The sequence below is a fragment of the Athalia rosae genome, chromosome 4 (assembly GCF_917208135.1).
Source record: "Athalia rosae chromosome 4, iyAthRosa1.1, whole genome shotgun sequence".
In the NCBI taxonomy this organism is placed as follows: domain Eukaryota; kingdom Metazoa; phylum Arthropoda; class Insecta; order Hymenoptera; family Athaliidae; genus Athalia; species Athalia rosae.
The window spans coordinates 16,425,192-16,438,275 of NC_064029.1; the positions used below are offsets into that span (position 1 = coordinate 16,425,192).

General features: G+C 38.8%; 2 protein-coding genes across 19 annotated transcripts in view; one reads left to right on the forward strand and one right to left on the reverse strand.

Annotated features, from left to right (window-relative positions):
* The window catches only part of LOC105690021 (calcitonin gene-related peptide type 1 receptor-like), a 112,438-nt gene that overhangs the window by 40,408 nt on the left and 58,946 nt on the right, over positions 1–13,084 (reverse strand). For 13 of the 18 annotated variants that reach the window (XM_048653576.1, XM_020854667.2, XM_048653577.1 and 10 more), the window contains one exon: positions 6,460–6,570. In XM_048653576.1, the coding sequence (XP_048509533.1) occupies positions 6,460–6,570 (111 nt within the window). Of the gene's footprint in view, positions 1–6,459; positions 6,571–6,817; positions 6,842–9,367; positions 9,492–10,107; positions 10,247–10,831; positions 10,955–13,054; positions 13,078–13,084 lie in introns of those variants that run through there. The other 5 variants (XM_048653591.1, XM_048653587.1, XM_048653589.1 and 2 more) reach the window with 5 other exon arrangements.
* On the forward strand, positions 57–4,198 carry LOC125500557. Its single transcript, XM_048653568.1, has one exon. It carries the CDS (start codon positions 358–360, stop codon positions 3,997–3,999), a length of 3,642 nt encoding a protein of 1,213 aa, XP_048509525.1. The 5' UTR covers positions 57–357; the 3' UTR covers positions 4,000–4,198.

A 13,084-nucleotide genomic window follows, 5' to 3' on the forward strand; every position in this document is an offset into this window, starting at 1 on the left:
TTCAAGCGAAGCGCATGCGATCCAAAGTCTATCCTTAGATATGATGTCAACGTATCTAGTTGCGCAGTATTCGATCTGCGCATTCATGAATCATACAACAGCTGAGAGTCTGGTGTTTTCATCCGAATTGCTTGTAATTTTTATTCAGTTCGCGAACGCGATCGTTTAGTCCAGTGTATAAAAAAGCACCGGAGCAATGTTACAATTCGGCGTAAAATCGTAGTTAAATTACGAAAAAATATGTGAAAATTTCGCTTGAGAATCTCCAGAGAAATTTTCGGGCACTTTGGAAGTGCGGGTAGAGGGAAAAATTACGGTCTCGCGAGGAGAACACGCCGATAGCGAAAAATTTCAGCGATGGAATTGCCGGCGCCGTATCTCCAGGCGATTCAAGCCATTCCCGGCTCAACGCCGGGCGAGAAATACAGGAAAATAAATACGATATCGCATGAATTAGCGGCGAAAATAAGAAAATCCGGCCAACGGTCATCCGCCGTTAGCGATGAGATCGAAATTCTGGACGTTCCGGAGCCCCTGAAGCCTTTGATTCGCGTTGAAGTTGGAAAAATCTTACGTCAAGAGCACGAGGTGATAGCGGCCTTGAAGAGCGAGGACATCAAGGTCGTTTTTCGGGCGCTCCAAGCGAAATGGTTTTTCAAAGGCAACGCGAAATCGGGCGCGGTGAACGCGAATTATTTTCGCGACAGCGTATTCCCCGAAATTTCGCTCTACGCGAGACTGAAGGTGATCAAAAATCTCGGACTGTATCTGAAGGAGCCAAAAGTTGGCGCGGATTTTTTCAATCTCGTGTCGGAACTGTACGGCGTTAATCAAGCCGCCCCTTTACTGGTAGCTTGCGACGAAAATTTTTCATTTCAAATGATAGTGGAGAAAAAACTGGTGCTCACGTCGAGAATGGTGAGAATTTTGTACCGGAAATACCCGAATCTCGTGATAAGGTACCTGCTGCTCGGTGTGTCGGACAACGAGAATCGTCGAAATCTCCACAATATAAACATTCGCGATTACGAGGAATTTTTGGCCGAGATGGCGAACACCCGTTTCGAAGATTTCATGAACATTTATACGAAAACGAAACACATGGCGGTAAAACTCGGCAAGAGGGGGGCGAGCACTTTCATAAAAAGTCGACTCGATTTGCTGATCGAAAAACCGGAGGATTACGTGAACTTGATATCCCTGAAAAAGTTGACCGAAGAATTGTCCGGCGAGGATTTCGCCAAGATGTTGAAAAATTGGTTCCCACGTGAAATCGACGATTTCCGATTCGGTAAGGTCAGAGAATTTCTAAAGTACTATCGGCCGGAACGCGACAGGTTAACGCTGATTTTGAACACCTTCCGCGAGGTTTACGGCAAGGATTTACTCGGTTGTAAAAAACTGATCGATTGCGAGATATTGAAAATGTTACCGGTAAACGAAAGGGTTGCCCAAGCTAAGATAAAATTGGAAAACGACAGAGACTGGCATTACGGTGACGATAAAAATTCCTGGCGCTGTTATTTGACCGCTAACGAATCGATTCCGATGATAAAAAATGAGATCGCCAAAAATTCGGACGTTTACAAACGGGGCGAACTTCTCCAACAATTGGTTTACACCTGCGCGGTTAACGAGGATCAAAAAGCGCTTTTGGAGGTGCTGAATTACGTTTACAACCGACACAGAAACGATCAGAAGTACATGATTTTCGAATTTCTCGAATACGTTTCCAGAGAGTTCAAAACGGCCTTGTTGAGTCCCGCGCATTGGGAGGTTTTCAATAAATTTATAAAAAAAGGAGAAATCGAAGGTGACTTTGAGGAAAAACAGGAGATTTTCATGCCGCTTATAGAATCTGCGTTGCATCATTGCGTGTTGAATAATCTTCCGATGGACGATTACGTGCGAATGATGGTGGACTTGATATTGAAATCTTGGTATCGACACTGGAATATTTTGAAGAAGGATTCGAGATTGGAGAAACGTTTTTTGAACATATTCATCGACGTTATACCCAAGCAATATCCCTCGGGCGATAAAATTTGGAAACAAAAAAGGACGGAACGCGCCGTCTGTAAGATTCTGGCGGAATCGGTTTGGGACTACAACGAACGTCACTCGATATCCAACGGAAAGTTGAAAAAATTATCCGTAAAAGATTACCCCTGGCTGTACGAAAAAATCCAAAATTATCTCAACGGGGACGAGGGCAAGGAACACCGCGCGAAGGGGGCTTTCTTAGAACTTTTGAAAAAAAACGAACGAGATCTGTACAACGATTGGTTGCGCGGCGCGAACGATTTCTGGAATTTCGGTTTCGAGGTGATCGTCGACGTGCTCAAAGAAAGCCCGGAAAAAATCATGGAAAATTGGAAAAATTGTTTAACGGTCGTCCAAAAAACGATCCACTTCGAGTCCGAGCCGTCGATTTTCGTCGGCAGGACCCTCTGGTACGACCGGATACCGGTTGAATTTTTCAATTATTCCCTCGCCGACTTCAGGGGCTCGAAGGACTGCCCGGTTGGTTCGATCGTGACGCTCGCTTTGTTGGCGGACGGTGAAACGTACGGGAAAATAATCGAGCCCTACGTCCCCACGGTGGAGAGAATGGACGTTGACGAACCCGATGCGCGAAACAAGTACGACATCGTTCTGGCGATAGCTTCGAATTTGCGAAAAGTAAATCCGCCGGTCGGTTTGGATGTTATATCGAGATTTTGCGTAGGAGATTACCTCCAAATGGCGATGCGCTCGATAACGAGCGTCTGTCGTCGCGTACCGGTGGCAAAGGTGATCGAATTCGCGGTGACGTTGACCGGGCGTAGAGTTTCGGTGACGAAACACGGTATAAGGACGATGTACCTGGTCGCATCGCTCGAAGAAATTTACGTCTACCTGACCGAGCAATGGAACAAGCAGACCCACAGGTCGATCAGACACGTGATTTTCACGAAGATATACGATCTGTTTTCGAGCAAGCCGGATCCGAAGAGTTGGGAGATGATGAAAAATTGCCTGGACAATCTGACCGCGAACGACGACGATAACATCATGAAGAAAATCATCGGATTATCCTCGGTACCGAACGAATACGTTTACGAGTACACCTCGAAGCTCTTCGACGTACTTAAAACTATGGAAGAGAATAGCGACAGTCCGAATATTTACGCGGACTATACCCGCAGGTTGATAAGAAACATCGACGCCTCCGTAGCGGATATCTTGCCGGAAAATTTCTCGGAAAATTTGATAAAGAAATATCTTTTCGATTTGAATTTTGACCAAGCTACGTTCAACGCTATATCGGGTTTCACCATTCGCAGCTACCTACTGGCGTCTAAAACCTTCAACGAAATTCGATGGAAATTCTTTCAAGATTATCTCAAGGAGTGCCTAAAAAATTACTGGAACAAACGTCACCCGAAGAGTCGAAAATTCCGTCCGATGAATTACATGCTCAACGACTTCGTGGTCGATTTGTGTAACGGAAGCGAAAAGGATCACGATATCAGAATTTTTCAATCGATATCAGAGGCGCTCCTGACCACGATCAAGCCGTTCGACGACCCCGTTTCATTTTTGCAATTGATATTTTCCATCGAATATAACAGATCTGATAATTCCGTAGATTTCGCTAATCGAATACTGAATAAAATACCCGAACTGATCGATACATTTTCCATGGAATACGTCGTCTCCGATTTGCCGGAAAAATTATCGGACTTTCTGAAAACGCGTCAGTTCAACGAGTCGGAGAGCGATGATGAAAAAATACTTTCCGTTATCGAAGTATTCGCCAACAGCAATTCGATTCACTGCGCTTTCGTCGCGGCTCATTTTCTTTTCGAAAATAAATCAAAAACGTTGGAAAATCGTCACCGATCCGTGGTGCAGACTTTGTTTAATTATAATCATCCCGCCATTTCCTCTATTCTAAACGAACGTTTGTTAAGTATTAAATTTTCGTCGGACGCAGAAGATGATGAGGATTGCTGAGTTCGTCGAACTGTAATAATTAAATAGAAAAAGAAATTGTTCCAAAATCATCGTCAATTCAGTTATTTCAATTCACTTACAATTTTTCTTTCGATTTACTTATACATACATGTATCATAATATACGTTGAGCGTTGTGAAATAAATTTTTTTATTTTCTATCTTTGTACGAAAAAAACTGGCCAACGTTTCTGTATTTTTGTCCCCTGCAAATTTCCCTGCGGATTATTTATTCCTTCGTTTTTTTTTTTTTTTGCTTTCTCATCATTACAGGGTATCTATATTCGGTCATTCGTTGCTCGGGAACACTGGCGTTGTGCAATTAATAATAGGTAAATTTTATCGTAACCGGCCAGCTGGGAGTAATCTGTATAGATATATACCTGCCAATTTCGAAACCACGTTGAAACGAAATTGGTATTTCCAATTGAATTTTGAAACCAATATAATAATAAACGGAAGTGAATGCAGATTAAGCAGAATCTAGAATAGATACGATATATCCAAAATTCATCAGCGGCTTTATATTCATCTACCTATAGATCAAAATCGCTAACTATTAATACATCGAGATAACCTGATAATTAATTCTATTCAAATTTGACGAAAAAAGAAATGTCCAACTTTTTTTTTCTGTCTATTATTTCGAAAAATTGCATTACCTCGTCTCACGTGCGTACATCGATCGACGTCTATGGTACTCGACTTTTGGAAAGATTTACGAGTTTTTTCGGCTCTAACTGACCCTTCGCGATATCTGGACTATGAGACGAGAACGTGTTTGGGAAACTTTAACGTTCGGTCGAGAAACGGAGAGAATCTTTGGAAAACAAATAAATAAAAAGCGGATAAATAAAAAAATATGCTGACCCTATCGAAGACGAGAAATAAAAAATGGTCCAGGCGAGAACGTTAAAAGTTTGTACAACTCAAAATTGAAGAAAACAAATAAAAGGAAAATAGAAAGCGAAGACGAATAAATGAACAACTACAAATATTTCATATAATAAATTGAATAGAGACATTTACAACAAACTCTTCAAATATGACGAGACACTGACAATACGTTACGGAATACACCTATGTTTTTTTTTCACCATAAATCGATGTTTCTTCTGACAGTATACGGCCGTAATTTGACAGGTATATAAATTCATCTTCTTCAAGAATCGAGTGGGACGACGACAGGCGAATTTTTTTCATTCGATTTTTGTTACTTTTCTATTGATAAAAAAAAAACGGCGCGGACGTGTACGTGTATTTTCATCGCGTTGCGAAAGGGGTTAGAGGTGGTTCTCGTTATATTTTTTGGTATTACAACGTGCAGCCGAAAATTTTCGTATTTTATTTTATTTCCTTTGCACGCGTACGTTGGTCTGGAATATTTTGATTTTTTTTTCATCCTATTTAGACAGATCACCCGCGCTTTCCCACCCTTTCCCATCTGGATCTCTAGACGTATTATCATCACTCGTTGAATCCGGTATATATCCTTCGTTTCGTATACATACGTATGTACGTAATCTATGTAGACATATGTATTTATATACCTTCTCTCTAAATCTACATCGTAAACATCCTCAGAGAGTAAGGATTTCGCATAGTTTCGTATATAAACATCACATAGAAGGCATATATCTCGAGGGTTCGTTTTGTAGAATCTAGTCAACGAACTGGCAGTGCGATATATGAGCGAACGTCTTTTAAGGTGGAACGTCTCATCTGTTTAGAATTGTATACCGTCTGCTTGGGTTGAATTTCGAACCCCCCAAAAGCACCGTGTTATACGTATATACGTGTACGCAGTAGAATATAGAAAACAAAGTAATTGTTTTCGGGAAACTTGATAGGGGATGAAGACCTTTTTTTTCTCTCTCAGCCTTTTGATAGCGCCAACAAATGAATTTTGATACAGAAAACTGCATAATAAATTACTCGCATTTTCGTCCTACACCTTAATCGCCTTTTGTTCTTGATTAATCTGATAGAAATTTTCAAAATGGGTTTATCCATTTCGAGAGACGGGAATACAATTAAATACATATCTATGTATTTACGTGCGATACATAGCTACCTTTTGTTCCGAATTAACGGGGCGTACGCACAGAAATCGTTGTTTAAGAAAACGGGAGAAAAACGTTTTTGAGAAATGAGAAAATAATTATTTCGCTCGCACGCAAAAATCGCAACGCAAATTTTTCACGTCCTCTGTCGCTCGGACGGGATAAAATTTTAACGAGGGCGAATAAACTCGTCAGTTTGTATTTTTAATTCACATCTTCCAGTGAAAATTGCACGCAGTTGTCGCAATTATAAATTTCGTATGAAACGAAATTTTCACTCCCCCCAAAGTCCAACGAAGATCGCTCATCGAATTTGAAAAAAAAAAAAAAAAAAAAAAAATACTCGCAACGAATCGCGCAGCAACAGTATCGAACAATAAAAAAGTTTCAAAACTCACGAGTTCCGTCGAATCCTGTGAGAAAATCGGGACATCTGGCGAACGCCGTCGTCCCCGCCGGTGTACTGGGCCAACAGGACCATCCGTCAAAAACTGCTGGGCAGAATAATTCTGAAACACAGTCGAAAGAACGGTATAAATAAATAAATTTGACGAGGGGACGGATCGACGATTTTTTTTTTTTTTATCGCAACGATTCTTGTACGTCGCGCAGCTAAATCGTGAGCGTTTTTCATCGGTATATCGTCAGTTCAGACGGTCGTAACACCGAGAGTTTCTGCAGACGGAAAGTTATGGCTTTTGAAATTGATACAGAGCTGGTAACGTTAAACAAAGTTTTACCGCTGTAAAGACTTACGTCAAAGTACGGAGAACGTAGAGAGAGATGCACATAATATACCGTACATACATGCACGCGAATAAGGTATGGGGTGAGCGTAAACTTTCCGAAGTATACATTTGCCGGGGGGAGCTAGAGGGTAGTTCAAGTTATTATCTTTAACTCGTATCAACAAGTTATTCAATAATGAACTATAGTCACGGTGCTAATATATGTACATGGATGTACGAATAAATTGAAACAATCGGATAGATATATACAAGTGATGTAAGACATTCGCAAAAGCTGTTTTGGAAATTTTAATGAGTAAAAAAATTAAAGAGAAATAAATTCTCTCTCCAAAACGTTTCTACATTTCTTTGACGTACGATACCACATCAGATCCGAATTGAAACGGAATAACGACGTATATGTATGTAAACGAGTGCATAAACGAATGTAAATGAATTCCGTTGCATATATTTCACCCGCGCATATCAAGGTGTATTTTATCATTTTTCGTGTATAAAATTTTTCTCACATTACATAGCCAGGGCGAATTTTCTGTGCGTTGTACATCAAGTTTCTTTGTACGCTCGTATTACGCGATAGTAATTACCACGAAATTCTACCAACCGCACGTAGGTGGGAAAAAATTTATTCTCGGTACACTCGATTCCGCTGCGAAAGAGAAATTTATTTTCATTTCATTTCACTTTTGGATTTTTATATATATTTTTCTTTTCCTTTCTTTCTTTCCGGTTTGAATTTCATATCTTTGTGCCATAGATAGGTGTATCATACACACAGCTGCTCGTCGCGCGTTTATATACGTCTACCGTATTTAATTATTCGAGAGGAAACAGATGAATTATAAAAGTTTAAAAATTCTCTCTTTTTCTTTCCTCGATATTTATTTTTTTCTTTTCCCCCTTTATGTTCTTCCGCACGTAGAGGTATCCCCATGGAATGTTTCCTTCCTTCTTTCATTTTTGCATTCTCATTTTAGTTTGTTTAATTTTTATATGCAGAGAGATCAGAGACGTGGATACGTGAGTTTCATTGAGATACATCAGCTATTATTTCGCATGGGGTATGTCGTATTAAACTCGTCGCAAACCACGAAACCGCTCGATATGAAAGCAGCACAGTTTTAGTGTCTCTTATTTCCGAGTTGTAATAAATTATTATTACAACTCGGTAATAATTACCTCGTAATCCGAAGCTTTGAGAGGGATTAGTTGTGGCCCAGATCAACTGATATGAGATGGAATTAGCTCTAGCTCCATTTTGTTATCATAAAAAAAAAATAAAAAATACCAATTCGAATCTTCGTTTTTTCAATACACTCAAGAGTTACGTTCGAATTGTTCGACGTATCAGAGAATGAAAAAAAAAGATACAGGTATGGAAAAAAACCTTGTCATTCCGGGATTTGTACTTTGTATCATTACATTACACGGGAGATGAGTACTAATTAATTATATTTCCGGCTGAGATTTTACTCGAGTATAATTTGTACGTAACGTAATACATACGTGCGGTACGTATAAAACATGTACACAGAAATTACAACACGGTAGAGATGGTGCAAAAAAAAGAGGGAGAAGGGGGGAATTCTCGTGGTGTTATACGTATATATGTAATCCTTAATTACGTACGTATGATTTCATATATTAATTCTGATTTAATAAATTCTTTTCAACTGGACTGAAATCAGAAGACTTGTAATTTCGTAAAATTCGGTAGGCATGAAGTTTGCGAGGTTTAATGTACAAAATAGAATTACACGAGAAAAAAAAGGAAAATTCCTGATGAAGCAATTTGTGATATGAATTTTGAAAATGTGAACGTAATGAAATTCTCATTTCGAACGTTAGTTACATTAAGCGCACTCTATAATGGTACCACAACCAATTAGGTGTAATTAGTAATTAATCATTTGTAACGATCAAATCTAATTTCTGAAATTAATGGTGTTGAACATGACATTCATATTATAACAGAAGACGTTATCACAAAATTACTATACAACAGCCATCCAATTCGAGTTATTAAAAACGAAACAGGATTCCATTTTTGGATTGAAAAAAAAAAAAAGGGAGAACAAAATTATTTATAATCCGTCGAAATTCTACTTCGCAAATTTTACGATTGAATATTATACGTTCAACGAATACGTGAATGAAAATATTTCCGTTAATCAACTAATTGGACTCGATCATTTTATACATCAAGTTACAGTGTATTGTTATTTGTTTTATTCTTTTTTTGGTTTTTTCGTAGTTCCGAGGAAAACAAATCGAAAAAATCACGCAGTTTTGATTTCGACGTTGATTTATTACTCATCTGTTGAATCGATCGAATTTTTCCGTATACACGTACCCGAAAGACGAGATTAAATAATCCACTGCGTACGTAAAAATATCAATGAAATTATTTCAACGGGTTCGTATTTAAACTAGTTATAAGACGTACGCAAGCATTAACGTGAATATATAATTAAATTCATATAGCCGTAATTGCGAAGCAGAGTAAGTCGGTGTTTGTAATAATATCAAACGTCGAGTCTATATTAATTTTACTTACGAACCACAGCAGCCAAACTCTCTCGCCTCTACGTACAACCCGTAGGCCTACCTGTGCTCTACAAGCTTTACGGACGGGCATAACAAGGGATTTAGTTTTGAGCCATATCAACAGACGAGACAAAGACAAGACCAGAAGGATAAAACCCGCGCTAAATTCGCATCGCATATTGTACATCGTCACAAAAATTGTTTTAATTTTTTTTCTTTTCTCTCGTCATAAATTTTTCAATCTTCTCCCTTTCCTTTTTCAATCGATAATCATTGGAATGTGATACTATCATTTTTTCAATCTCATTTTACCGGATTCAAATTATTTCCTTCAAAATTATGCACTTATATCTGCACATATTTACATAAAAACACGAACCTCGGGGCAATTAATTATTTTCTGCGCGAGTAAAATGCGCTCTTACATATATATATATATATATATATACGAACTATGTACACACGCACACATAGGTATAGGTACGATAGGGGATCATTTTTCTCATATTTAAAGTGAAGAAGAAAAAAAAAATAAAAAAAGGGAAAAACACTCGAGAGAGAACTGTTTGAAGAACTAAAAGGACGCCTTTATATATTAATTAGTTCGTAGCACGAAGAGTGGCAGTTTTTTTTAATTTCTTTCTCTCCAACTTTTTATATGGTTAGGTATGTACGCGTACATAGTATACGTATGTATAACGCACACCTGCCCTAGCCATCGCGATTTTATAATAAAAACTTTAAAAATACCTTGAGTAAAAATATGATCCTTTGATTCCGTAGGATTTTTGACGCGGAAATAACTGCGTCGAGCTCTAGAGTAGACGAGCGAAATTCAGTGGCAGATGCCGCCGCCGCCGCTGCAGGGCTTTGATATAATATAGGAAACTTTACGAAGCGTACACTATAAGACCCCGTAACTTTATCGTTATCGCACCGTCTAAATCCTCATTCTAGTCGCGGGTACATGACGTCCTCTCAAGCCTAGATGACTATCCGAAATTTCCGTCCCGTTTTCAGCGAAATCCACAGATCGTTACGATTAGAAGCGACTTTACGAAGGTTCGTTCCAAAAAGATCGGCGGAGTGAAAAGCACCTTTTTTCTTCGTTCGAGAGACGTAGAAAATTAGTCGTCACTTGTCGACGAAAGTCTCGCTAAATAATGAGCGAATAAAATAAATTGAATGAAATTCATTCCGCCGAATTAGCGCGTGAGATTTATTCAGATTGGATAGACTCTCTCCGCGCACAGGTATATATAATGTATACATACGTATGTACGGTTATATCAGAAATTTACTCCGCGTTACAAATGAATACTCGGCTAATAATTCCGCGCCGTTAATCAGAGAGGGTATTCATTTGGGGGAAAAGAAATAAAGAGAGAATAAAAAAAAAAAAAAAAAAAAGAGAAAAAGCCGATGAAAAAACAGAACAGATTGATAGGTGTATGGAAAATATTAGTATGCTAACCTGAGCGGACGGAACGTGGTTCGAATTTTCACCAGGTTTTTGCGGAAAAACTTTCCGACGAAAGGATCATAACGGCGTCACGGTTACGCCGACACTACCGACGCCGCGACGCTCAACCTCTAGAGGTTATTACTGTGTGTACCTTATGTTTCCAGGTATGTACGTACATAAATATATACGTACATATCGTTCAATATGTATACAACCAGCGATCCGGTTAGAGGGAATTTATAATCAGTTCTCATCTGTCCAAACCAACCCTGACGTTTCTGCGTGTTCAGCATCTGATCTCAGCGAGGGTTGTAGTCGTACGAGGTTGATCAAATCGGAACGACCAATTTTTTTTTTTCTTTCTTGTTTTATGCTTTACTAATTTTTCAATTCCTTTTTTTTTCCATTCGTGAGACTATAGAGCGTATGGAAAGGGAGTTGCACTTTGACGTACGTTCGTTGTGTGCTTCGAATCGAATAATTAATTAAACGGCTAGATTAATGCGGATATCTTCTCGTTCCAAAATTAATACAACCCCTCGACAACGTTGATAAGCGATAACGTTATTCTCGTGTATATGTATGTATACTATAGAGTTGCGTATACGAAGCAGTGCCTTATAACGTCGTAGGCATAATAAATTTCCACTTCACGCCAGTGCCACGTTTTCATCGAACGTTATACCGTGGGGTAACGGAGGTATATATGACGTATAAAATGAACTGGATATATATATATATATGTGCATGTGTTTTATGAATGAAACTTTCTCAAATACGCTGTACAATACATAGAAATATAGAAATACAAGTGTAACACGGTACAAAGTGAAAATTTTATACAAAAGAGTCGAGGAGGGGGGGGGGGGGGGGAGGCGGGTCCGCTTAATAACCCTACTCGCTTATTATGCCATTGAAATTATACCACGAAATGTATAACGGAGTGACAGATTTCAAGAGTGAGAGACTCCTTTGCCGGATTTTCAGAACATCTCGAATACAATTTTTATGAAACAAAAAAAAAAAAAAAAATAGAAGAAGAACACCTCGATTCATACTATGCAGGAATATTAATTTGGAAAGTGACGCGAATTCGACGCTTCCGAACGTTGAAACGTCGCGAAAAAATTTTCGTTCTTTGCGAAAAAATGAAAAGATTAAAAAATAAAAGGGTAGGAGAGGGAAATTTGCTCATGGGTATCCCTTACTTTGACATGTATCCGGAACGAGCGTTCACTTGACTGTTGAAATTGTAGAACGAACCAGCTGTGTTTGCTTTTTATTTAAATAAAAAAAACGAAACGGTATTTACATATTGATGTACATACGTGGTACATATGCGTGTAAATACACCCAAAGGTTCTCATAGGAAGCTGGGTATGTATTGCCAACGATTATTGGGTGTGCTATGGATATCCAACTACAATACGGAACGATTGAACGTGTCCCCTTTATGCGCGGTCTTTGCCGTTTCAGATCTCTTTCGTTCGAAGCATCCAAATATTGGTCCGGAGAAGTTATACGCGCGAAGAAGATCGCGGGATGTAGATTATCGAATCGATGATTACTTTTCCCCCTCGTACCTGCTTTTCCTCAATTTTTCTTTTTTTTTTTCTCTCTCTCTCTCTCTCTCTTTTTTCCCTCCCCTCGTACCAACTGAAGTTTGAGTATGGATGTATATATAGTCATACGACAATTATTCCCTCCGATTAGGTATTGCGATTCCGGGATATTTCAATAGAAAAATAATATCCCGTTTCAAGTGCGAAAAGGCGGAAATTCTCGATGGAATGTTTACTTGAATTGAATGAATATATTTTACTAGACTTTCATCGATTTGAGGAAAGAAAGGAAAAGGATCGAGTCAGTGGTTGGTGTGAATTTGAAAATAAGAGATACTTTTTTCGTTCATCGAAATTTGATCTACTTTCGAGTTGGAATTGATTATTTTCACCGCCGATGAATTTCACAGGTGTTAGATATGTAATGATATCGATAATCTGTCAAAAATGATTATTAATTGTTAATTAATTATCGAGTTTTATGCAGAATTCAACGCGTATAATCTCTCGAGTTTGTGAATTTTTAATTATATGGCGAACGTACTGATTGCGTGCCCGCGCTTAATGAGGCTTTAAAATGTGCGTATAACCTGGTCACCTTCACCTTCACGTTTTTGCAATTATACATGAATACCGTCTGAGAAAATTTCTTTCGACATTTCTCACTCACTTTATCGCCGATTCCAGGATGAACGCCCGG

What these genes read in the sequence shown, in the direction of transcription:
- LOC125500557 (XM_048653568.1), top strand. Translation starts at nt 358, where the DNA reads ATGGAATTGCCGGCGCCGTATCTCCAGGCGATTCAAGCCATTCCCGGC.